The sequence below is a fragment of the Felis catus genome, chromosome B1 (genome assembly GCF_018350175.1).
Source record: "Felis catus isolate Fca126 chromosome B1, F.catus_Fca126_mat1.0, whole genome shotgun sequence".
NCBI lineage: Eukaryota > Metazoa > Chordata > Mammalia > Carnivora > Felidae > Felis > Felis catus.
Genome location: NC_058371.1, coordinates 80,788,667 through 80,816,427, shown reverse-complemented (window position 1 = coordinate 80,816,427; position 27,761 = coordinate 80,788,667). Strand labels below are relative to the sequence as shown.

The window sequence follows — 27,761 nt, the reverse complement described above, 5'->3', positions numbered from 1 at the left end:
TCCAAACATGTGCAAGACTGAGCTCTTTATGAGTTCCTTTAACTTGCCCAGCCCTACAGCCTTCTCTTTCTTCTCTACAGTAACTCCACCCCTCCAATTGCATGGACTTAGTTATCCTTGACTCTTCTGTGTCCTCATAACCTTCATTCAATCTTTCAGGTCTTTCAAGATCTACTTCCAACTACTTTCCACCATTTACTCAACCACCTTGGTCCAAGCTAAACCATCTCTTGCCATGATATTGTACTAGCTTTCTAATTGGTCTTCCTGTCTCCACCTTTATCTCCTGACGATCTATTCTCAATCCAGCATCCAGAATCATCCTCTGAAAAGGTATGTCAGAACATGCTACTCTTATGATCAGAACACTTTCAATGGTTTTGTATCTCTCTCAAATTAAAATTAAAACTCCTTAACAAAGGACTTCAAGGACCTACATCATTTGGCCCCTGTCATGGCTCTGACTTCATCTCTATCTACTCTCCTCCTTGTTCACTGCATTCTAGCCACACTGGCCCACTTGCTGTTCCTTAAGGACACCATATATGCTCTCAGGACTTTTCCACGTGTTGTTCCCTCCACCTGGAACACTCTAGGCCTTTCCTCAAATATCATTTTCTTAGGAAGTCCCACCGTGACCTCCCTATTGAAAACAGCAATTCCCCCTACCCATTCTGGCACTTCCTCCTTCTCTCTTCCTCTCCTTCCTTTTATTTTTCTCTTTCGTATGTATCACTCATATATTGTATTTTCACTTATTTGTTGGTAGTTTCTTTCCACTAGTATATAACCTCCACAACAGCAAAGATGTATCTTTTTGCTCATTGCTGTATCTTTGGTACCCAGGAAAGCACCTTGCATATAGGAAGAACTCAATACTTATTACTGAATGAGTGATGAATAAGTTTAAATAACTTCGAGTAATTTTTCTGTAAAACAAAGGACAGAAATGGAATATAGGCACGATGAGATTTAATTTTTTAAGATATGTAATATTACAGAATACTTATATGTTAACAGAAATGATCCAGTGATAAAAAATTTGGTAATAAAGGACAAAGAAGGAAATTGTTTTGAGTTGTATTGTTAAGTAGCCAATAAGAGATAATACAACAAGAGCGACTGGCCTTAGAAGAGGGCAAAGACAGTTTATCTGCAGAAATAGGAGAAAAGACAAAGAATGTAGATGCAGGTTGGTGGGATTTTGTAAAATTTCTGATTGCTTCTAATTTCCTCATCAGCTAATTTCTTTTCTGCATCAGTTGAGATGAACAAGGAGAAGAGGCACTGGAGATTTGAGAAGCAAGGAGAAGGTATGAAATGACTCTCTAGAGAGTGGGAATGAGGATTAATTAGGGGAAGGTAAGTATGATCACCAGGCTCACAGTTAGTGGTCATGAATTTCAAATGAGACCAGTCAGCATGGTAGCGTGTGTTCCAGGCATGTTCAGGTACATATGCAGAAAAGGTATAGGGTTGGATATTAGCAGGCCTGGCACTTTGCCATGCAAATATAAAGCAGTAAGAGACGAGCAAGGTTGTCGATGGTATACACAAAAAAGTAATCATGATGACAGACCAGGAGATCTAGGCTAGGTAAGATGGGGTGTGAGGGGATGGGAGTGAGGGGAGAGTATGTTAGAGGCTTTGCTAAGGCGATAAGGTAAATAAACTGGCCATTCTAGCAGGTCTGAAAAGATTTTAATTTGGGGAGTAGGTCACAAAGACAGGAGCTATTGGTAAGAGAAAACATTTGAAAATAGGAGTATGGAAGGATGCCATTACTGGCAGTAACAAAGTCAAGGGTGTGACTATAGGGGTGATTGGCTGAGATGAAGTGGAAGGCAATCTTACTGGAGAAGAGGTCAAGAATTTAGAGGCCAGAGTATTAGGAGGGATCAATTACGTGAATATTGAAAAGCACCAGGAATTCATCCAAGTGTACTATTAAAAAGAAGACAAGGGAAGGTACTAATATTTTTTTGGACTCCTAGAGAGTGACCTGGGGTTCTACTGATAATTACAGCAAGGAGTGGTAGCCGGCAGTATAGGCATATTGGCCTAACCTTCAAAGGAATGAGAATATTTTGTGGAGAAGGCATGGGAAATGATCTGGAATTGGTAACGAGGTGCAAGAAAGACACCTTACCCCATTTCAAGGCTCAGTGATATGAAAGGCACCTGCAGCAGAAACATGAGTCAGAGGACAGGTTTCAGTTGGAGCAAGATGGTGAGGTGGAACATTCTAAGAGCTCAAGAATACAGAGAAATGAGATTTCATCAGTAAAAAGTGACGCAATTCACTTTGCAAGGGCTGTATTTGTTTCCTCAGCTTCTCTAACAAAATATCACAAACTGGATGGCTTAAAACAATAGAGATTTATTGTTTCACAGTTCTGGAAGCAAGAGCATGCTCCCTCTGAAATCTACAGGGGAGAATCCCTCTTGTCTCTTCCAGCTGTGACATCTGCCAGCAGTCCTTGCTGTTCGTTGGCTTGTATGTGCATCACTCTAACCTCTGTCTCATCATGATGTTCTCCCTCCGTTGGACTCTGCTTCTTGTAAAGACACCAATATTGGATTAAGGGTCCACCCTGTGCCAGTATGACCTCATCTCAAATAATTATATCTGCAATGACCCTATTTTCAAATAAAGTCACGTTCTGAGGTCCTAGGGGTTAGAACTTCAACCTCCCATCATGGGAGGACATGATTCAGCCCATAACAGGGGTGCTAATAAAAAACACTACATCTTTTATGGAATGTGTTCCAATTTAAGTTGCTCAGGTTTTAGTCCTACTTGGTAAATGAAGCCTGGCAATTCAAGTGTTTAAGCAATGACCTTGGTTTGTAAAATGCATGACCACCTACACAGACAAAAAATGTTATATACTGTTCATGTGATTTAAGGTCATAGAACATAGACGTGTCTATTGATGTTGTGTGATGATGTCACAGAACCTGTTGGGACAGCTTAGTTAGCTAGCTCAGAAGGGAAGAATTAAACTTTGAAGTTGAGGGTCTTGGAGTCTCTTTAACTATTCTTGTAGTTCTATCATTTTAAAATGTTGAACCAACCAAAGCTCACAAGCCTATGGGTCTAAGAGTAGGGGAAAGCTTGCAACAGTGTGATGTCATAATGTTAACGAGCTGAGAACATTTCTCGTTATGGCTGGAAATGGGCAGAAGAAGAAGAAAAACACTCATCTGGTTCTGTAGTCATGAGCCGAAACAAGGTCCCAGAGATTCCAGACCCCGAGATACCCAAAAGTGCTATCCTCGGTCTCGGCCCCACAGTTGTGGCTGTGACTTCTTCCCAGCTCGTCTTAAAAGCGTCACATGAGTAAGGGATGCTACTCTTCTGCAATGGAGAAAACCTGGACTACAAAGCCATTTACTGTGCATTGGATTAGATGCTCAGCTTTGTACTTGTCCTCCAACCCCACTGCAGGTGGTGGTCTCAGGCTGGCCTGCATCCTGTGCCTGTTGAGGGCTGCTCCTCCCAAATCGTGATCCAAGGTCTTAGAAAGAACACTGAGGGGTGATCCTAATTCCCCACATCTAGTGAGCAGGTAGGCACATACCTAGTTTTCTCTTCCGAATGAATGCAAAGCAATATTCGCTTCGATATTAATGTGACTCACTGCAAATTCTGAATTGATGAAATCCAAATTAATGAGGTTTGTTATGCTGAGGGAAGTGATCTGATGATTTGACTCTTTTTAACCTTGTCAGCATGGAGCTAGCATTTCAGAAGGGATGGGGGAAGCGAGGTTTATTACTTGAAGGTAATGTCTTTCATGAAAGATGCAGTATCCAACTGTTTAGTAGGGCATCTCTTCCTCTCCACTTCCTGCACAGCTTGTAAGAAATGAAGTCCCTCACACTATTACTCTAATTGAATTCCAACTTGGGTAATTACACTATAATTAAATAAATTTTCCCCATAGTTTTAATTCACTGACAAATAGTGCTAGTCAAACAGCTACATTTCACTCCCAGAAATGATCCCCAACTCCATTTCAGTGATGAGTGGAGTGATTTATATTTGGGAAATGTGTGTATGAAAAATGCACAGTTCATAAAATATTGTAGGTATCATTCATGATTACATATGCTTTTCTCAGCATGAGATAACATTAATTTCTATTATAATCTTTCATCTAATTTCTCATATGCATAGTGCCAAAAGAAATGACAGTTAATTAGCATTTCTTATTTTCAGAGCAATTTTTGTTTAGTTAATCAGTAGCTTGTATTTTTTTATTTCTGGAGCACATTTCATTATCCCTGGCAGATAGACGAGGTAGGTGTTATTGTTTCCCATTCTACAGATGAAACAACTGAGGCAGTATTCCCCAAAGTAAGGAAGCCGGTTGCTACAAGCCATGGAACCTAAGCTTCCTCTGGTCCCCTGGTTCTATCAAACATTGGGTCACCAGCAATCACTTTAGTTTTAGCAGCAAGAAAATAAAGAGCACATATATATTTGTGCCCTGCATCACAGGTCATTAATTTGTAATAATTAATGATTCAGCCAGGAGTCAGAGGCCTAATCAGTGGATCATGAGAACACAGAGATTCTTTGTGTCTACCTGTTATTATTTGGTACAGTTCAATTGGACGACAGTTCAAAACGTGAGGCAAAGTGGTGCAAAAGGGTTCAAATTTCAATTTTTTTTCCCTAATGGTCTCTCTTAATGGGTTGTAGGTGGCTTTTAATAAAAGATATTAAAGACAACATCAAAATACTCACAAAAAGCAGCAGAAGCAGGGGTGTTACAACGATGCCCTGAAAGAAATGAAAGAGATGATGATCATTTATCAGCCTGGAAAGCAGGACACTTTCTTTGCCATTTTAAACTCTGATGCATGGAAATGTTGATCCTTCTCGCTTCCGTTTAATAAAATTGAGGTGATAAAGATGAGGGAGCCCCAGTCTTGGCTCTCCCTACCACAATGCCTTAGCATCTCTATTATAATTACTCATATTTGGCATCACTAAAAGTACCAGCGCCAATCTTCCTTAAACTCGTCTGCCCCTTTTAAGACTGAAGTTGCCTTCCATGTTATATATGGATCACTCGGGTGAAGCTGGCAAGCCTTCTCACTCCAAGGCTTTCAACTCTAACTTGGATAAAGTGCCCCCTTTCAAGAGAAGACAGGTGGTTCAGTCCCAGTTGGGGTCCTCTCCTGAGCAAAGACCACGTCAGTTGTGATGAATGAGATGTCGTGATTTTGTAATGTGAACCAATCTCCCCTAGGAAATGAGCTGGGATCTCAAAACTCATTTCACTTGATTAGACTCCATGTCTCCATGGTGGAAGGCAAGTCTTTCATCTAATTCAGCCACACAGGACCACCTCAGTCCCTCTGCCTCCCCTAGGCAGAAAGGAGCAAAAGATTTGTTTTCTGCAGTGACAGGAAACAGTTTGAGGCTGTTGTCAATGAGGCAGGATACAAGCTTTTAGGTTTCTTGAAGGTAAATCTTTAAAACTAGGTGTTTGAGTTGGGAGTTAACATGACAGGTTTCAGTTTTAGAGCAGCAGATGATTATTCGCACCTCTTAGTTCTTCCTTTATCTCTCAGCACTTCATTATGATTTATACAAGAAAAAGCATTTCATATTTTTATTAATGAATTCTACTTGGAACTTTAGTATTCCAAAGAGCCTGTGTGTGTGTGTGTGTGTGTGTGTGTGTGTGTGTGTGTGTGTTTATTGTGTGTATTGTGTGTGTGTGAGAAAGAGACAGACAGAGACTATACTGTGGCCAGGATCTAGGTCTGGGACCATTTCATTACATCTGGAAAAAAAGTCCTTTTGGTATTTATATGAAATCCTTTCATCATTATAGTAACTAAATTCTTTTGGATGTGGCCCAGGAGAGACTGGCTTACCTTATATGACTATTGCTACTATGACTTTCTTAGTCATATACCACATGTGAAGATTCACCCATGAGCTTGTTTTATTGTTAAATAATAGAATAAATGCCTCTTTATTGAGCAAACGTTTGCAGTTGGCAATAAGGAATACATTTTAAGTATCATATTTTTAATCGGTTTGCTAAAATATGTGTTGGGGCTTATCAACTCCATTGGTGTCTATGAAACAGGCTCTCATCAGCACGTTTAGGAGAGCTAAGTGTGGAAAATAGCAAAGGAATTTTGAAGAGCTACTGTCCTTCAATGATATGGAATGTACTCAGACTTTAGGAGGAACCACAGACTTTACTAGGCCACGTGGAAATGAAAGTATCTGGCTGTTTCAGTCTACGGGGGAGCCATTTGATTTTAAGTCAATTCGTTTAAACATTTATTGAATGTCCACTTACATGCCAGCACTGTTCCATTAACTAGAAGAATTAGAGGGGACTGATCTGGCAGAAAGGAAAATAAGGATATTCCAGAGAGAAGGAAGGGAATTCGCAAAGCTGTAAAAAAAGTTGAGCAGGTTGGTAAGAAAAGTATGAAGTGGGCGTTTCAGAGACCAGGTCATCAAAGACTTTGTGGCCAGAAGAGGGAGTTCAGAGTTGATCCCATCATCAACGGCAAACTACTGAAGAATGTCAAGCAAAGGTACAATGAGGTGGTAAATAATTTAGCATATGGAGAATAAACTGGACTTAGCTTCTAAGCTAACCAGTTTTACCTTTGTTATGTATCAATTCACTCACATCCAGATAAAAGAAAATTAATGTTAATTATGAAACACCAATAACACTAATAACACTTCTAAGAAACAAGGTATGGTATCTATGACAGGATAAGAATTTTCAACTAGGAGGAAGGCTGAGCACTGTCACCTCTCTGAGGACAACTGTCTCATATGGAGGAGGTGGAGCCACAAGGGTGTCGTATAGTACATGGGGACCCACGTTCTTCCTGGTGACCGCTTAATTTCCCACAGTAGAATAGTAACAGTAGGAGTAACAATACAGGACTATCAATAGTATTTTGCTTTCAGCACTTTCACGCAACACATTTTTTTTATTTTTTATTTTAAAAAATGTTTTTAGTGTTTATTTTATTTTTGATAGTGAGAGAGACAGAGTGTGAGCAGGGGAGGGGCGGAGAGAGAGGGAGACGCAGAATCCAAAGCAGGCTCCAGGCTGCGAACTCCGAGCTGTCAGCACAGAGCCCTACGCGGGCATGAACCCACAGGCCATGAGATCATGACCTGAGCCGAAGTCGGACGCTTAACCGACTGGGCCACCCAGGCTCCCCTTATCAAGCACATTTTAAAATCTGACCTTCCCCGGTGCACCTGGGTGGCTCAGTTGGTTAAGTGTCAGACTTCAGCTCTGGTCATGATCTGGCGGTCTGTGGGTTAAAGCCCCGCATTGTGCTCTGTGCTGAAAGCTCAGAGTCTGGAGCCTGCTTTGGATTCTGCATCTCCCTTTCTCTCTCTCTGCCCCTCTCCTGCTCACGCTCTGTCTCTCTCTCTCCCAAAAATAAATAAGAAATGTTAATAAAAAAAAAAAAATTAAAACCTGACCCTTCCCTATTGAAGGAGGTAGGGTACATAATAGTCCCGTTTCATAGATGAGGAGACTGGGGTTCAGAAAAGTCAAGCAAATAACCCGAAATCACACTGCAAATAAATAGCAAAAGGCAAAGCCTGGATTTGAGCCTGCTTTGCCCAATTCCAAATCCAGAACTGATTCCACTACACCACTGGTCCTCAGTGGCAGGTTTCAGCAGCCAGTACGTTTTTCCACAGAGTTCTGTTTAGGACATATATGGAGTGACTAGTTGCAGTATGATCTTGGTCTCAAGGTGATAAGCAATTCTTAAAGATGACTTTATTGTGGAAGGCAGTGCACTATTATTTGCAGATTTTCCTGCCTTAATATTTCAGCTGTATAGTTACCAACACACAAAAGTTTCTTTGCAGTTCTTCCGAAGACTTAAGATGTTTGTTCCTAAAATATTAAAAATTTCCTAGCAGACAGGATGTATTTTCTAAACCTGGATTCAAGATTCCTTGTTACTTTCTCAAAAATGTTGTTCAATTTCATTAACTAAGACTGAATCATTAGTGCTGAAATCTGTTTTTCAACTGTATTAGGAAATGAATCAGTCACAACGCCGCTAATCCCAGTAAGCGCACCATAAGTTTTAGTGAAGTTACTATAATAATTATCAAACTACTAATAGCCACCATCTACAGAGCACTGATCTACATCAATGAGGACTTCATGAATGTTATCTTCTGGAACCGTCACAACAAGCCTGGGAGGTAAGCACCATTATTATCCCCCTCTACTATGGAAGGAAACTAAGTCTCAGAGATACTGAGTGAAGTATGAAGAGGCAGTGCCAGGAATTCAATCTCCATCTCCCTGGCTCCACAGCCTGTGAGCCTGACTGGTGTAAACAAAACCTTTGCAGTTTTACCCTATTTCCTCAGGGTTATACTTTAAGAGTAAACCGGAGAGGAGCTTCAAACTCAGTATGTCTTTTTGATGACATGAAACAAATTGAGAAAGAAGCCTTTGTGTGACACGGTTGATACATTTTTTCAAAGTCAGGTTTTTTACAAATATCAGTGGTAAAAAGGGTGAACTGAAAATGTAAACCGTAACAGCAACACTCATTGGAAGATGGAAAGTCAAATAAACACGTTATTTTCTCTTGGGTATGCAGAAGGCTCAATTTGATGGTCTCTTTTCTCTTTTCCAAGTAAATCCTATGCAAATGGATAAAACCAAAGAGGTGGTGGAGGAGCACTTCTAGAAGATGTTACTCCCTCTGCTTGCAGATTCAAGGTCAAGACATAGTTTTAGCATCCTTGCAATTGGGAGGGAGTGTTAAGCTTTCTGATTGCAACACCTGAAGAAGTCAAGTCACAAAGTGACTGGCTTTGATTGTCTCTTTAAAAAAAACCTTCAGAAAATCCATTTACACCTCTGATGTGACTCACTGGGTGAATATATTTCAATGGCTTTAGTGGAAAGAAAAAAAAAAGTGTCAAATCTCAGACACTAAGATTTAGTCACATTAAATTATAAACCAAAAACAAAACCCAAATACAACAAAAACAACTGTAAATGCACCTTGCTCTCAGTTGTAGTACTAGCTAAAAAGGCAAAACTTAAGTGAATTATCATTTTTTAAACATAGAAAACGTTATCAAAAGGTTTTACTGCAACAACTATTGTGATTGCACAGAAACAAAAACTGACATGGTAGGTTTCTGTCTCCAGGATATTGAATGTTAAGTCTTGGAAAAGGTGCTTTTTATTTTTTAATTAAAAGGCAATAAATAACTGAACGTTTACAGAATGACAGCAACTCAGTTTTGCAAGGGATCTTAGACCTACCCTGGTCCAGTCCTCATCTGAAGTGTGACCCCCTCGGTCTCCCTCACTGGCTCACCAGTGAGGTGAGGCCATGATGGCTGTGCTTTTGCCAGAGAACCCACAGAGAGGCAATGTTCTTGTTCTGAAGACACACATTGACCTGCACGAAGCCTTTTTCATAGCAGGGAAGCTCTTTCTTATAATTGATCCCACACCACCTCCCCTGTCTCCCTGTCTTCCTCTTGGAGCAACTTAAGGCACATCTCACCCCTCCTGCCTTGTGATGATCTTTGAACTGCTGCTTTGGAGTGATATAAATAAAATCTCTGCACTCTTCAACTACTTCCTCAAACCTGTATTTTCAGAATAATACTGAAGGGAGCATTGGGGTCCCCACACTAAGTTTCTTCAGGCTAAAAGTCCTTAGCCACACCTCCACCCCAACAGTGTTCCTCAGAGGGTAGGGTTTTGAGGCTTCTTAGACATAATCTCATTCAGGTAAATATAAGAGTCCACAGCATTCACTTAATGAAAATTGACCAAAACTTGGAAATGTCATCCTGGTGCATTGTCTCACAGGCCAATCCAAGGATTATTCAATTACCTAGAGAGACATACCTTTGTTTGGTTTTTGTTTACTACTGATTAGGGCTCAGAAATTACATGCTAATTTATAAAGTGTTGTCCAGTAGATTTAGAAATAATTTCCGTCTAGTAGATAAAACAACCACCACAAAGGTTATGGTCTTATTACCCTATAGGTACTAGCCAGTTTTGTACTTAACATACCAAACTTATTTCGGTATTCTTTTCTGATGGATTATATAATCCCCACTTCTATAATCTTTTAGAAATCAACTTTATTATCCTGCTGGCTCCCTTATTACTCAGTTAAATAAATGTTTGACATGTGCTCATTCTATATGTTTTCATCTTTTGAAAATTCTACTTTGACAGTTCCTTTACTCTAAACCTTGAATTTAGGTTAATGCAAAGATCACCTTTTATTTTTTAAAGGATTAATGCCAACTAAAACTCCCAGGTTGTCTTCACATTTTGTCCTATGGTCAGTACACAGTGATATCTTAAAAAGTTACGGAGAAACTTATCCTTTAAGAATGAAATTATATTGGTGGCTAAGTTAGTTAAACGTCTAACTTCAGCTCAGGTCATGATCTCATGGTTCGTGGGTTCGAGCCCTGCATCAAGCTCCACGCTGGTGGTGCACAGCCTGCTTGGGATTCTTGCTCTCTGGTCTCTCTCTGCCCTTCCCCTGCTCATGCTTTCTCTCTCTCTCTCAAAATAAATAAATAAACTTTTTTAAAAAAAATGAAATTATGTTGAGCCAATATGGAATGAGTTAGACTGGCCAATACATCCTAAGCAATACATTATAAAGTGGTGGTGGGAATTTTAGAGACATCCAAATTTAAACAAAATGGTCAAGATACATGGTCTCCAGAGAATATGACCTGATAAACATGAATGTCAGAGTAAATAACTATAAACTTCATAAACTAAAGAAAAAGGCATTAGAAGCCTAGCTGGAAAGAAAGTTGTGGTTGATTGGTGGGTAAGAGCCTCTTTCCTCTCCTCTGCCTGCATGTTCCTCTTTAAAACTGGACCTTCATAGAATAAATGCCTCAACATCCCTCAATTAAGAATTTCTCAGTATGTTCATCGCTCAGCCAGGGAAAGAAGGTATCCTAGCAGCTGACATGAGCATTCTGGTCTGTTCACTAGGCACCTGCCTAGTAAAGGCACCTGCATCAGACTATTTGAGCTGGAAAACACCAGTCACTAAAAACATTCAGTTAATTCTCTCTAATCTGAGTCCATGTTTGCCAAGAAAATGTTGAATCATAATTTTGTTTTTCAAGTAGCATTTTTGATAGGAACAGAGTACAGTGGCTAGTTGACCCTAGGCTCCTAAAATGCACCCATATTGAGGTGCGCTAAACACAGTGAGTTTCTGGACCTGAAAAGCTATGGATCTATTTCTGGATTGTGGTGACTCCATTTGAGCAATGTTACCCTATGAGGCCTTGCAGAAATGACAGCTGGCTCTTCTCAATGATGTACATTTAATTAAACAAACATTTACTGAGTGCTAACCATGTATCAAACATCATGGGAGCTGAGGAGAAAAGGAGTCCAAAGTCGCCTAAACACTTAAAAAAAAAACTTCAGTCATTTTGAAGCGGACTTTTACATGAAGCTCTAGAAAATAGTTTCTGTAAACTCCTTGGCTTGTCTTTGAAGGCTATCTTGGAAGACCTTTGTTTTTTCTATCCTATTTTCTCCTCCTACAACCACTGGTGAGCATTGTTTATGTTACTAATGCACTTCGAATAATTTTTGGTTTTTCAAGCTATGTCTCTGATATGATATGTCCATATTTGATCTTTAATTTCCGCCATGGTCCTTGCCCATACAGAGTTCCCATTATAGAAAGCGGCTCTATCCATCCTTCTGTAACTTCAACACCTCTGTTGAGAGATACCTCTACCATCTTATTCCCAAGAGACTGAGGTTTCTTCAGACCAAAATTAAGGGTCTTATATATATTAAGTGTGGTTAGATTTGGCCTATTATCTTTTGAAATTTTGATCTGTCACTGATACATTCAGCAAATACCTACTTAGTGATTACGGTGTCAGGCCCCATTAGATGAGGAATAGTGGTGAATGAGACATGCACAACTGATACCCTTGGTGCTTTACAGAAGACAGAAAAGCGATAATGATAAAATGGTGAGTGTTTACAATCACAGCCTCAGCGTGCAATGAGAATGCTTAGCAGGTAGATGAGAGCAGTTCAGATGAGAACTGAAAGCGGAATAGGAGGGAGTCATGCCAAGAAGGCACAGCCCAGGAGAAGGGGCATGGAGAGAGAAAACATAGGGAGGGAGAAGGGGCTGTACAAAGGCTTTGGAGGCAAGAAGAACATCAAGAAACTGGAAGTAAAGGGCAGAGTGTGAGGAATGCCATGTGAGACATAAAGCTAGAAGCCAGATGGAGAAGGAAGGCCTAATAATCCATGGTAAGGAGTCTGGCTTCATTTCCAAGCAAAGGGAAGCCACTGAAAGAATTATGGAGGCATGGTTACAGGGGAAGGGCCTGGGACCAAGGGCTTGAAGATATATATCTGTGTTTAGGTAGAAATCACTCTGGGTGTAGTTTAGAGAAGAGTTTAAAAGGCTGAAAAATTAAAAGAAGGGAGACTAATGAGGAGGCTCTTCAGTAACCCAGGCAGGAGTGGATTTAGGCTAAGGTGATGGAAGTTTAGTGATCATGACAGAGATACAACATACTCAAGAAGCAGTTGAAATGTAGATGGTAGGTTAACTAAATATTGAGGGAGAGGTGATGATAAAAATCAAGGAGGGAGGGCCTCTCAGTCTTCTAAATGAAGTGATTTTTTGGCCCGAAGAGTGGCCACTTACTGTTCCACTCAGTAAAAGTGGAACAATTACTGAGCCACAGTAGAATTGGGATATACAGATTAATTTTTCTTGGGGAACACGATGAATTTGAGGTGTCTACAAGGCCTTCAATTAGAGACACTTTAAGTAGTTGGATATATGGGACAGAAGCTCAGACTGGTGTGGACGGTGGCTACAGATGAGTGATCCCTCACTATATAGTTGGTGGCTTACTATTACAGAGAAGATAAGAAGTTAAGGAATAGAGAATACACATTGAAGTTCAGAGGAGGCCTAGCAGAAAACAGCTGGAATGACTAGTGTGGAAGTTAAGCTGGAGGAGATTGAGCACTAAGAAGGAAGCTCTTCTCTTAGAGAGAGAGAGAGACAGTTTGGATACTCTTTCAAGAAGTCTGGCTGTAGAGAGGGGGAGAGAGATACAGCTATAACCTGAGGGAATATGAGGGAAAGGAAATTTGTTGGTGTTTGTTCTGGGGTTTGTTTGCTTTATTTTAGAAAGGAGAAGCTTGAGGGTTTCCAAAATTCATAAAAAAGAACCCAAGCAGGCAGAAGAGTGGAGCTTTAGAGAATAGAAGGGAATGTATGTATTACCTGAAGGAGGAGGGGGCAGGGAAAGAGTCCCAGGGCACAGCTGCAGGGTTTAACTTCAGGAAGGAGGTGGGCTGACACCTCTTCATTGTAAAATGGGAGAGAAGGATACATTAGGTACAGATGAAGACAAACCTGTGTGTCCTTGATATTAGAAAGTTGAAGGAACTTCCATTTAAGGGCTTCTATTTTCTATATTAAGTAGGAGGTGTTTGAAGTGTTTTACCAAGCCAAGGGGGAGACAGGTTCAGGCAGGGGAAGTCAGTGACTGGAAACCGGTGCTATGACTAAAGGGAGTGGGTGTCTAAAATAGTGAAGGGGCTGGGATTTCACCATCCCGTGAAGTTAATAAGTTAGCCAGCCATCATTTCGTGGGTGCTGGAAGAAGACACATGACTCCTGGGTCAGAGCCACAGGACTGTATCACTCACAGGATAGCAAGCAGCCTGAGCATCAGTTTCCCTCACCCCCAAGTCAAGTAGGGCTGTGCAAATGGGCTCAGATGGATGCCTGCCCTACAGTGGGTTACATTACAGAAAAGGAATACTGAGTTTAGGGAATCCAAAGCTTTTAAAATGGACAGAAAGCATGCCTACCTTTTGCTCTAGAGGGGAATACTATCTTTATCTTTCCGAGGCAGTGAGCAAACCTGCCATTTTCTCCAGAGGGAGATGCTATTTCTATCTTTCAAGGCCATTCACTATAGAAACATCCCTGAAAAGATAGTTGAGAACAAAGGTCCGTCAGTGCCTCCAATCACAAGATGTACAGAAATGTGAGAGACGTGTGGAGGACGGTCTTCCAACAGAGGAAATTTCCAGCAGGCCAGCCCAGTTCATACTGGTCATCTCAACAGTTGAGCTATCAAGCTCATTATTGCTCCCTTCAAACATCATCATGTATACAGTAAGATGATAATTAGATAATCATTTTTAAGTGACCAGAAAAACTTCTCCAAGATGACACTGACCCTCTAACATTCCTTGGACACTATGATTAAAATAAGTAAGAATTTAACCAACTGAACTGACTTCCAACTCATAATTCACTCTCTCTTTCTCTCTCTTTTTTTAAATTGGAAACTTTGCTAAGTTTATGTTTGAAATCTAGATCCTCGCTAGACTGTACTGTGGTCTACGGACCAGCAGCACTGGCCTCAAGTGAAAGCTTGTCAGGAATTGCTGAGCGTCAGAGCCCATCCCAGACCTACCATGTCGTCGTCTGCATTTTTAACAAAACTTCCAGGATATTTGTAGACACATTAAAATTCAAAAAGAACTGATTTAGGGTCTACAGCAGGGGTAGGCAAACTTTTCTGTACAGGGCCAGATAATAATTATTTCAGGTTTTGCTGGCCATACAGACTGTTACAATTAGCCAACTGTGCTACTATGGTTTGAAAGCGACCAAAGTTAACAAGTAAATAAATGGGCATGGTCAAATTTGGCCCACGGGCTGTAGTTGAGACCCCTGCTCTAAACTGTTTTTGGGTTAGCAGTTATATTTTATTTTATTTTTTTTAATTTTTTTTTAAACGTTTATTTATTTTTGAGACAGAGAGAGACAGAGCACGAACAGGGGAGGGTCAGAGAGAGAGGAAGACACAGAATCTGAAGCAGGCTCCAGGCTCCAAGCTGTCAGCACAGAGCCCGACGCGGGGCTTGAACTCACAGACTGGGAGATCGTGACCTGAGCCGAAGTCGGACACTTAACCGACTGAGCCACCCAGACGCCCCAGCAGTTATATTTTAAAAGGAAGTAAGCAAGTGTAACAAGCATTTACTTTTAATAAGTTAGTGTCTGGTGAACCCACGCCAGCTTCTAAACATCACAGCATGTTCCTCTGTAACTGCTTATACCACACTACTTAATTGCCCATTCTTTAATTTTTCTCTAGACTGAAAACAAAATTACCAGTTAATAGCGTGTAAAATCTACTTTCTTCTCCTTTTTGATATTTGCAGTGACATTTGCACATGCCCAGCTGCTGATTCTACCCCTTTTCTTTATGATTTCTCAAAGACGGCAATTCAGCAATCTCAAATGTTAGTTTTCTCAGGACCCTGTGAAGTAATTTGTCTGGGTCAGAAGATAGAGTCTGCTTATCTTGGGCCTCCTTTCCTTTTGCCAATATTTACTTTACCATTTCTAATCTGAAGACTATTCTCTTTGCCAAAGATGATGGAAGCAAAGGGAAAGGCCAGGAAGAAGGGGGACGAATAAATAGCAGGATGCTGAATCGTAGGCAGAATGTGTGGAGGTAAGGGTCCTAATATCCAGAGCCGTATGAGAAAAGAGATCAACACAAGAGCAGAAAAGGGAAATAACACATACATCGCTAGTTAGAATAGAGTGATAGATGTTAAAAGCTGAAAAACAGTGTTCAAACTCATGATTTTTCTGTTTACTTTTTAGCTGAAAAAGTAAATCCTCTTTTCAGACTATGTAAACTCATAGACTTGTATTAAAACTATGAACTATTGTTTTTTTTCTACCTAAATTAGGAGTAATACAGACAATCTGAAATTCAATTAAAGCCTAAACTGAGATGCACGTGGGAATTTTCTGCATTTTTCAAGAACCTTTCATATAAATGTTTTCTACATTTATAGATTTAACATGCAATAAATACTTTTCCAAAGAAGCCTCTTAAAAATGCTTATTTGTAGAGTATAGATCGGACCAAAGAGGTGGCAAAGGAAAGTAAGTCAAAATTTCTCATTTGATGACACAAGCTTTCATAGCTGAGCAGTGATTTGTCAAGGTTCAATCTGGCCTGCAGGCCCCCACCGTGGGCATACAGCTGCCATCTGGTGTGTCGTGCTTTTCTTTTCCCTGGGAATACATGCGGCAGTCTATTAAGGATCAGCAGCAGCACAACCAGCATTATATACGAGAAGCCCAGCTCTCTTCAAATGTCAGGAGGATGGTTCCACATTACCCAATGGTCAGCCAAGTTTCCTGAATCTTATACATAGGAGCTAGTAGTGTTTCTTGTTTAAAAAAAATTTTTTTTTACATTTATTTATTTTTGAGAGACAGAGCACAAGTGGGGGAGGAACAGAGAAAGAATGAGACACAGGATCCGAAGCAGGCTCCAGGCTCTGAGCTGTCAGCACAGAGCCCGACGTGGGGCTCGGACCCACAAACCGTGAGATCGTGACCTGAGCGAAATCAGATGCTTCACTGACTGAGCCACCCAGGCGCCCTGTATTTCTTGCTTTAAATCACTGCTTCGGTGACACCAAATATTACCATCATGACAACAGCCAACATTTATTAATGTAAATTATGCACTAGGAGCTGTGCTATGTGCTTCACAAACAACATCTAATTTTAAATTCCAATAAGTAAACTGATTGTCCCAATTTTATAGGTGAGAAATGAGAAACTTATAGATAAGACTGTGGCTAAGCTGTAGGAAGTACAAGCAGGCAGAACCCGAGCCAAAGAAATAAGAATAATGGTTGAGAGGTCAAGAGATGGTCCAAGGGGAGGAAAAGTTGTTAGAAAGGAAAAAATAGAGCAAAGGAGGAAGTAGGAAACTTAAAAAGATATTCAGGAAATGGATGGTAGGAAACCAATGTAAAATATGTAATATAGGGGCACCTGGGTGACTCAGTCTGTTAAGTGTCCGACTTTGACTCAGGTCATGATCTCATGGTTCATGAGTTTGAGCCCGGAGCCTGGTTCTGCACTGACAACGCGGAGCCTGCTTCGGATTCTCCGTCTCATTCTCTCTCTCTCTCTCTCTCTCTCTCTCTCTCTCTCTCTCTCTCTCTGCCCTCCCCTGCTCATGTTCTCTCTCTCTCAAAAATAAACATTACAAAAGAAAAAAATCTATAATATAAATTAAAAATGGGTTCAAAGATTCCAAATACAATCTGCCAGTGGTGTAGGAATATATGAAAAGAATGCTTCAAGGAACTCTCTCAGGCCATGAGAATAGCACTGAATATTTATTACCCATTGACTTAAAAGATTTAATGTGTATCCGCCATTTGGCTCATTGATGCCTTTAATAGAACAGTACACTTGGCATGTATGAGGTACTCAATATATTTTTTGCTGAACAAGTGAATGAATGTGTATCCACAAATGCTTCTTTCAGGGAATAGCATATCCATTTGATAAGAAACACACACTTTCTGAAATGCTTTAGAACTCTTATGTCTGTAATAATAAGAAGACTAGCTGACATTTACTGAATGCCTACTCTGTAGGATTCCAGAACTGTTCTGTGCTCTTCATATGTACTAACTCATTCAATTCTCACCACAAGCCTACGAGAAAGGCACCATTATGATTCCCACTGTACAGAGGAGAAAAGGGAAATATACGGACAGAAGAACTATACAGAATTCCCAAGCAGGAAGTGACAGAATGGGAAGCATTCTGGGAAGCTCCAGAATCCACGGTCCCTCCCAATCATGTGTTTACATAGTGATTAGGAGTTGTTTGAGAAGTTAGAAATTGCAGAGAATTCTTTTTTTTAAAAAAATATTTATTCATTTTAGAGACAGAGAGAAACAGCATGCACAAGCAGGGGGAGGGGCAGAAAGAGGGTGTGGAAGCGGGCTCTGCGCTGACAAACGTAAGCCCAGTGTGGGGCTCGGACCCACAAACCACGAGATCATTACCTGAGCTGAAGTCAGATGCTCAACCAACTGAGCCACACAGGTACCCCAGAGATATCAGAGAATTCTAGCTAAAAGGAATCTCCAGAATAATTTGCTATCTCACTTTACAGATTACAAAAGTTGAGGCCCAAGAAGGCTGGCTGTAACTTTCACCTACAGCCTCAGAGTTAGTTGGAAACATTAGGAAGGAGCCAGTAAGTGGCTTGAATTCCCTGCCCATTTCTTCACGCTGCCTCCTATAAGTCAGCTGAATAGAGAAAAACTCACATATAGAAGACCTGAAAACTATCACTCAACACTATATTATTTATCATACATATCAAGCAAAAAAAGACATAGAAAATAAAATTAGAACAGGTGCTACTTTCCTCCCAAAAAGGCTCATGAATTTTGAGCAAGGCTATGGGAGAACATTTGTGGAAAATTCTGCAAAAGCAGGAAGAGATGTGGGGGTTGGAGGAGAGGGAAAGTATGAGGTCAGTGAGGATAGAGAAAGGAGGCAATGAAAAGTGATCTGTGGAGATTTGGGGAAAGGGCTTTTAATGATTGCCTCTGGATGTTAAAGTAAACATATGGAATAATTATACATTGATTTTCTTTTAAATACGGCATTCAAAAGAACAGTGTAATCAAAACTAGGGTTTAGACTTACAGCTTGACCATAAACAAACGACAAACAAAGAAACAAAAAAACCAGCCTATGTCTACACATGTGAAATGAATGGGTTTGGCACAGGTCATCCATTCCTTTTGGATGCGTCTAAGTGACAGCACACACCGCCGTTAGATCTAGCTGCGACGATCAATACCGAGTGTAATGATGGACACAATGAATGGAGACAGCTGCACTCCACTTGCCTTGTCTCATATATCAATGGTCTGCTTTACTCTGGTTTTTATAATATTCCTTAGCTAAAAGCCGTTCCTACAGCTTAGAAAACTGGCCCTGAACTTTGTGATTCAGAGAGGCGTGAGGTGGGAGAGGTGGGGGAACTTACCAAGGGTCCTAATGAAGGCCTGCTCTTCACATGAACATCTTTAGTCTGCAAGCCCTCTCAACCCTACCAAGGCAGAGGCAGTAGGATTCTGATATTCAAGCTGACTTTTAGGAGTCATCGTTCCCAACTCACCCCCCACCATCAACATGTACTTTTAACAGGTTTCTCCTAAGTAACATGTTTATTTTTGTATCAGTGGGCAGGAAAGGAAAAACATACAATGTGATATTGGGGTCTGAACAAGATGGATCCTAGATCTTGAAACTCTCTAGGCCAGTGCTACCCAAAGCATGGCAGAATTCCTAGAGGGAGAGGGAAAAAACAATGATGAAGTGAGGAAGAACACTCTCTTATCATTTTATTACAGCTGGTAAACAGACGTTGTCATATTATGATCATGTGCTTTTTCTGGTATAAAAAGTTCAGTAATTAACACACGTAAATCACGTCTACAAAATTGAATTTCATCTCATAACGCAGGAAAATGCAAAGGAGCTAGCTTGAAATTTTTTTAGTGCTTAAACTTTTATACCCCAAATTCCCAGGGTAAATTGCTAAAGAGGGTCCTCATTTTTGGCTACATAATTATGTACAGCTAATTCCTCTTCATGTTTCACCAAAGACTCATTCCTACACAATTACTTCTGGATCAACACTATTGGGTGTTGCCACTAAAGTTTTTAAGAAGGGGGGGTGCCCGGCTCAGTCAGTAGAGCATGCAATTCTTGATCTTTGGGGTTGTAAGTTCAAGACCCATGTTGGGTGTAGAGATTGCTTAAAAAAATAAAATCTTTAAAAAAAAGAGTTTTTAAGAAGGAATAGCCAATGTTTCTACTCAGAAACGACTGTAAGTATGTTCATATCAGATATTTATTTTTAAATGTCCTCTGCTAACCACTTCTATATCTTTGGAAGTAAAAAGTACCAGAGAGCAAGAAGTGATTATCTGGTAAATTACACCAATGAATTTAAGAGTCTTTAAGAAAATTGAAAATCTATGTCAATATAATTTTTCTAGTTGCCCAGTAGAGGGCAACTTCTACACACTTTGACAGCTATTAAAAAAAAAAAAAAAAATCTATGCACACCACATCAGTAAGACCCACTGTTATGTTTAAAATAAAACAATACAGTTATGTCTGTGAGTGGATTTTCACTAACAGGTAGCTATAAAATGTCATGAAATTTGAAATATGTAATTAGGAATTGAGTATAATTAACAATGAGTAATTAGCATTTTATTATTAATATAAGTGTTATTGCAGGAACTTTAAAGTGGCAACCATTTAGGTCACTATGATAGAATTATCAGTAACTGAAATATAAAAGGCAAATGGTGAGAGCAGTGTTCTTTAGTAAACATTTATTTATTTATTTATTTATTTAACATTTATTTATTATTGAGAGACAGAGACTCACAGAGCGTGAGCAGGGGAGGGGTAGAGAGAGGGGGAGACACAATCTAAAGTAGGCTCCAGGCTCTGAGCTGTCAGCACAGAGCGAGATGCAGGGCTCAAACTCACAAACTGCGAGATCATGACCTGAGCCGAAGTCAGTCGCTTAACCAACTTGAGCCACCCAGGCGCCCCCTTTAGTAAACATTTTGACTGAATTTCATTATGACTGAGTTCCAAATACAGCTAATGTGAATGCATAAAGTCTTATTAAGAACAGACAAAAAAAAGGCCATAACACAAACATCTCAGAGTATAATTGAATGCTTTTGTTATTAAGGATCTGGAAATAATACTTATCAGTTTTCATGTTTTAAATGGCATCAGATAGAAGAATGTAACCATATATATATATATACATATACACCATATATATGTATATATACACACACCATATATATATAGAGAGAGAGAGAGAAAGAGAGAGAGAGAGAGAGAGAGAGAGAGAGAGAGAGAGGGAGAGAGTAAATTTCTACTATAATACATCTCCTTACTATAGATTTGGACACAATATGATTTGTTCTTATTCACTCACTCATTCAACACTTATTTACTGAGCATTTATTATGTGCCAGATACTATTCTAGAAGTAAAGGATACAGTGTGACAAATCTGACAAAATTCTCTACCTTATTGGAGTTTATACTTCCAATAATTAAAAATAATGTGTCATAAAGCCTTCTGAAAAGATAGATCTAAAACACAGTTGCTTACCATGTCTCATACTGCTAGTTTCTTTTTTTATTATTAAAAAAGGCTTTGTTTTTATTATAAAGAAATAATACAAGGAAAAATGAAATGGTTCATAATTTAATACTCAAAGAACTCTTGCTGATAGTAAATAATGTAATACGTGAATGTAATTGGAAAAATTTTAATTGTATAGAAAAATAAATACTGAAAAGTAAAATTTTCTAGTACCTCACTCACCTCCAGAAATGTTAACAGCTTCCTGTGACTCCCTCCAGAAAAGAAAATAATTTATCAGTATTCATCCATCTATCCATCCCTCTACCCACTCATTCATCCATCTTTCTTAAATTGTTCAAATGTATACAGTTTTCTTAAGAGAATCGTACTCGACACAGTATTTTGCACATAGCTTTATTTTTCTCACTTCACTGCACTTCTTGGAGTGCTTTCCATGAAAGAATATATAAGTGTACCTCATTCTTTTAGTTGACTCATTTTATTTTTTTTAACGTGTTAAGTATTTTGTAACATTCCATCTCTAAATACCTCAAATTCTAGTTTGAAAAGAGATTATACAATTTTGTCTGAAATTGATAAGAACTGTGGTATGTGGTGTTAATTAGTATAGTTTAATCTATGAAGACTGGGAATTCATGAACTTCAAAAAGAAGCCCGGAAAAATGACCTTTAATGTATTATAGAGCAGAAAATTAAAAAAATAAAAGGAATCAGCAGCTGTTTTGGATGAAAAAGCTTACCAATAACTCCATGAGAGTAACCATTTTCTAAGGAGTATCTTTGGTTGTGAACTAGAAATATTAGTAAAAATTTTTTACTAGTAAATTTTTATACTTCTGTTATAAAATCAACATTTAAAATTTCCACTTAAAGTTTGTAATTGAACATATAAGTATTACTTTCTCTTATCCTATTTTTAATACTGCTTAAACCCCATGTTTACTTCAGTGCCATATTTGATATTAAAATATGATCAGAATTTTTAAATTGACAAAAATATTATGCAAAATAAAATACAGAGCACTAGGTGGTGCTGTGGGACCTTCCAGATAAACCAATGTTGCAAAGTTCACTAGATAAATTAGTTGGGGAGCTGATTCTGTATATTTAAATGTACATTAAATACTGTTTCTAGATAAACCAATGCTATGTAAATAATAAAAATGAACAATGCAAAAAGCAAGTTTTGATAGATGACCTCAGGAAGACATGACCCCTTTTATAATTACATACCTTAACTCCTATGTTAGGCTGTTTAAACATAATTATATAACAAATGTCACTTTTGAGGCATTCTTCTCAATTAATTGATATTTTTCACCTGTCCTAATGATATTTTTTCATAAGTCCAAGAGTAAAAAACCTAACAATTATATATTCTTGTCAAATAATTTTCTATTAAATATCTATTAAATATCTATTAAAAATAATGTGTCATTATTATCTTTTCCTTCGGAAAAGATAGATCTAAAACACAGATGCTTACCGTGTCTCATACTGCTAGTTTCTTTTTTTATTATTAAAAAAGCCTTTGTTTTTATTACAAAGAAATAATACAAGGAAAAATGAAATGGTTCATAATTTAATACTCAAAGAACTCTTGCTGACATTAAATAATGTAATACGTGAATGTGATTGGAAAAATTTTAATTGTATAGAAAAATAAATACTAAAAAGTAAAATTTTGTATGTCACAGTACAGTCATTTTCTTGGACTCTATTTTTCTGTTCTCCCTAGATGTGACTACTTGTTGTACCAAGTTTGTTCAAATGCTGAAATCAACCAGACAGAAAAGGCAAATGCACGAATCAGGCCATGTGAAATGGTAGGGAAACCGTAAAATAATACAAAAAACAAAGAGTGTATGCATTCAAATTCAGATGCAAAACAAAACCAACACATACACACACACACACACACACACACACACACACACACACACACACCACTATACAGGTCAAAGAAAGCACATCTGTGGTCCCAGTGTAGCCTGTGAGCCATTCTTTTGTGAGCTATGATGAAGCCCCAACATGTCCCCAACCACTTATCTTTGAGTGACGTCTTAAAAGAAAACTTAAGAATTCCAGTTCAAATGAAAGGGTGCAAATGATGTTTTAGCCATTTTTCTGGATTTTTTTTTTAAATCACATATGTATGTCTCTCCTTAAAGAAAGAAATTCCTGGGGCATCTGGATGGCCCAGTAGGTTAAGCGCCTGACTTTTGGTTTCAGCTCAGATCATAAACTCATGTTACTGAGTTCCAGCCCCGTGCTGACAGCACGGAGCCTGTTTGGGATTCTCTCTCTCTCTCTCTCTCTCTCTCTCTCTCTCTCTCTGCCCTTCTCCCTCCCCCCATAAATAAATAAACTCAAAAAGAAATGTTTTTAAAGAAAAAGGAAGAAATTCCTAATGATTCAGGTGATAAATTGTAGCCGTCAAGAGCATCAGTTCTCCTTGCTGAGCTTCTCATTTAAAGAAAAGCATAGATTTAGTGGGCTTTTTCCACCAGTATGGTTCTTCTGCTCCCTACTTTTATGACTGTGAGGGGATGAAAACAAAGTATTTAATACTGAATGGGTAGAAATACGTGATCAGCATAAACTAAAAAAGGGAAGAATTTATTTTTACTTAATAGTGATGGTGTAACTTACATTATAGGTACAAGGTGTGATTAAAAGGAATGAAAATGAGGGGTGCATGGGTGGCTCAGTCATTTCAGCATCCAACTTCAGCTCAGTTCATGATCTCACATGGGTCATGAGTTCGAGCCCCACATCATGTTCTGTGCTGACAGCTCAGAGCCCGGAGCCTGCTTTAGATTCTGTCTCCCTTTCTGCCTGCCCTTCCCCTGCTCAACTCTGTCTCTCTCCCTCTCAAAAATACGTAAACACTAAAAAAAAAAGGAATGAAAATGAATTTTTGACAAATGCAACAAAACTTGTCTAAAAGAGTATTGTTCTTCAAGGTTGTGTTTGAGAAAAGCCAAACTCATTTTTAAATCATGCATCAATTCCAAACATTTTAGCTGTCTTCAGAAAGGGCCTGTGTGCCACATAAGAATACAAAATCATGTCATTACTGAACTGGAAGAGACCACAGAGATAAACAAGTCTCTTGTTACTCTAGCTATACCTCACAAATCAGTTCTTCTTGAAAGATAAACACAGCGAAGCTGCAGTCTCTAGGCGAGGCTATGTCATAGAAAGCTAAGTGACCTGATGCTTACAGGAAACCATGAGGGAATCACAATTTACTTTGAATGGGGAATAAGCCTTATGCCAGTAACCAAGGCAAAAATATCACATTTCAGGAAATTCAAATGTTGTCTAAACACCCACAAGAGTCTCCACTGAACACTAAAAATCATTTGGAATTTTTTGAGAATTTAATGGGTTCAAACAGATATATCCAAGAAGTGATGAAAAGCAGAAACAGATCGGAGCCACACTGCCTGAATTTTTGCAGTTCACTTTTTAGACTGCCTGAAATGCCATTTTAGAAGAGAGTCTTTACTCTCTTGTATGCATTTCGTTCTTGTATTGAAGGCCTTCTTCAAGGGCAGCAGTTCCTACAGCATGGTCTGGGTACCCAGGGGTCCCTAAGACCACTGTGGGAGGTTGGTGAGATAAAAAAATAAACGACATTTGTGATAATCCTGGGACATTATTTGCCTTTTATAGCCTCATTCTCTCACAATTGTACAGTGTAGTTTTCCAGAGGCTACATGACATGTTATACTGAAAGATTTAATACAGAAACAGATATGAGACTCTGACTGTCTTGTATCAAGCCAGACATTAAAGAGATTTGCAAATGGGAAACAATGAGACTCTTCTTGCTAGTTTTCTTTTTGTTTTGGAAAATACAGGTTTTTTTTCTTTTTTTCACAAAAACATATGTTTATATGTCAGGTTTTATCAGGTTTATTGTTTTTAAATGAATGAATAATTTCCTAGCTTTAATTTCAAATATGATAAATACCGATAGATATAACCAACATAAATAAAAGTCCTCTGTGGTCCTCAACAAATTTTAAGAATGCAGAGTGACCCAAAAAGTTTGAGAACAGTGTTCTTCAGGTAAGCTGCTCACATTTTTGTCTCAATCAATTCTATCAGTGTGCTTTTCCTCTAAATACTTATATGAGCCTGAAACTTCCATCAGAATGAGGTTTTATTAGCAGCAGGAAGGGTGTAACATTTTAGAGCAGGAAGCACTTTCATGGGCAAGGTTGGGCTAACTAGCTTGATGTGGCGATGGGAAACAGTGGCCTAAGAGCTATGGGCCCAGGTGACATGACCCAGGGAGAAGAGGGGATTCAGAAGGAGTCAGGAGAGTACAATGGCAAATATTTTGATTTCAAAATTTAGCCTGGGACCATTGCTACATCATTTTTCTCCACCTTCTCTTACCTTTTATACTTTGGGCGATTCCAACCCAGTCTCCAAACTAAAAAGCAGTCCTTTATTGATTTCCCACTAGTCTTGAAAGACCACTTTTGGCCTACAACATCCTGTATGATCTGTCCCTGCCTACCTCTCCACCTCTGTCTCTCCTCGTTCTCTACCTGGCTCTTCCTGATCCGGCCACCGGCCCTAGGTCCATTTCCTCAACTGGCTATGTTTCCTCCCACCTGCAGACCCTGGTTTCCTTCAGTCATCAAGGAAGCCTTCTTGCCGATATTCATTTCTCCTGGTATCATGGATCTCCTTTGTGGCACTTAACCACAGTTGCAATTTTACACTTCTTTGTACGATTTTTAAATTAATGTGTGCCCCCTCTACTAGGCTGTAAATTGTAGGAGGGTAGGGACCATGCTTATTGTTATGCCACCTTGTATTCCCTGTACCTAGTAAAATGCCTGGGACATACTGGGGGCTCCATTAATATTTTTGAATAAAGGAACAAATGACTTCTTTCTTCTAAGACATTAATAATCACGACTATAATAGGTAGAATTTGTTGAACATACTGCCAGACACTGTTTTTTTTCATTTGGCAAGTGTTTTGTAATTCTGAAAAAAAAAAAAAAAAAAAAAAGCCAATAGATAGGTACAATCATTATCCTCACTTACAGATGAAGAAACCAAGTCATACAGAGGTTAGTTAATTTGCCCATGGTCATACAGTAATTTTTGAGGTCAGGATTTGAACTCAAGTGGTTTGATTCTACAGCCTGTAACACTATACAGTAGTCTGTGGGCCTAATCTCCATTTATTTTTTTATTTTTTTAAAGTTTATTTATTTATTTTAAAAGACAGAGTGGGAGAGAGAATGGGAGAGGGGCAGAGAGAGGGAGAGACAGAATCCCTGGCAGGCTCTGCACCCCAATGTGGAGGTCAAACTCATGAACCATGAGATCATGACCTGAGCTGAGATCAAGAGTTGGACCCTTAACTGGCTGAGCCACCCAAGCGTCCCCAACCCCGCAAACTCCATTTATAAGGTTGGAATTAAAAAAAAACCCATGTGCCAAAGAAATCAACAACTGACTTAACAAAATTTAGGAAATGAACTTTTGCAAACTGATGAGTGATTCTAATGGGGGAGCTGTGGAATATGTTCTCAAATTAAAAGATATTTTTAAAAAACAGCAAAAAGCCATTTGTACATTAGAGCTTTAGTATCCTTTATGTTTCATTGGTTAAAAAAGGAAAAGATCTGGGGCGCCTGGGTGGCTCAGTCGGTTAAGCGTCTGACTTCAGCTCAGGTCACGATCTCGCGGTCTGTGAGTTCGAGCCCCGCGTCGGGCTCTGGGCTGATGGCTCAGAGCCTGGAGCCTGCTTCTGATTCTGTGTCTCCCTCTCTCTCTGATCCTCCCCTGTTCATGCTCTGTCTCTTCTCTGTCTCAAAAATAAATAAAAACGTTAAAAAAAATAAAAAAAAAAGAAAAAGATCATTATGAATGCTGTTTTCTGAGAGTATAAGAGTAGTCCAAGAAATAATGACAAAAATGATGTTCTCTTCCAGATGTCTAGAACTAGGTAAGTATACATATTAGAATTTGGAAAAAAAATCTTTGCTCTTTTCAGAAATTATATTTTTAAAAACAAGTTAATCAAAATCAATGAGCCTAAACTTTCAGAATTAAATACATAAATGTCCCCCTTTATGGCTTAATTTGGTTTAACTTGAATTAAAAATTTCAGCTATGTTTATATCTTAACTAATACGGGTTTTATTTATATTCACCTGGTCATCTGAAGTTATAAATTAGTCTCATGAGTCTTTCAATGCAAACTATAACTGCAATTCAAACCTATTTTTTTCCTGTTATTCCAGCATTCGTAAGTATATTACTATAGGAAAAACAAAGTGAAAATCTAGGAATCCGAAAAATTCTGACACTTTATCATCTAAAACCTGACAACCCATTTTTTTAAAAATGTTTATTCATTTACTTTGAGACAGAGAAAAAAAGAGAGAGAGAGAGCTCAAGTTGGAGAGGGGCAGAGAGAGAGGGAGAGAGAATACCAAGCTGGCTCTGTCCAATGAATGGCTTGATCCCAGGAACCATGAGATCATAACCTGAGTGGAAATCAAGAGTCAGATGCCCAACCAACCGAGCCACCTAGGTGCCCCCAAAAAACCCATTTTTATGTTTAAGTTTAATTTTAT

The 27,761-nt window shown here is 39.0% G+C and overlaps 1 protein-coding gene across 7 annotated transcripts in view; it reads right to left on the bottom strand.

The window, feature by feature from the left end:
* The window catches only part of SLC10A7 (solute carrier family 10 member 7), a 256,637-nt gene that overhangs the window by 66,691 nt on the left and 162,185 nt on the right, over nucleotides 1-27,761 (bottom strand). For all 7 annotated transcript variants that reach the window (XM_045055791.1, XM_045055792.1, XM_019828886.3 and 4 more), the window contains one exon: nucleotides 4,757-4,792. In XM_045055791.1, coding sequence (XP_044911726.1) covers nucleotides 4,757-4,792 — 36 coding nt within the window. The remainder of the gene's footprint in view (nucleotides 1-4,756; nucleotides 4,793-27,761) is intronic.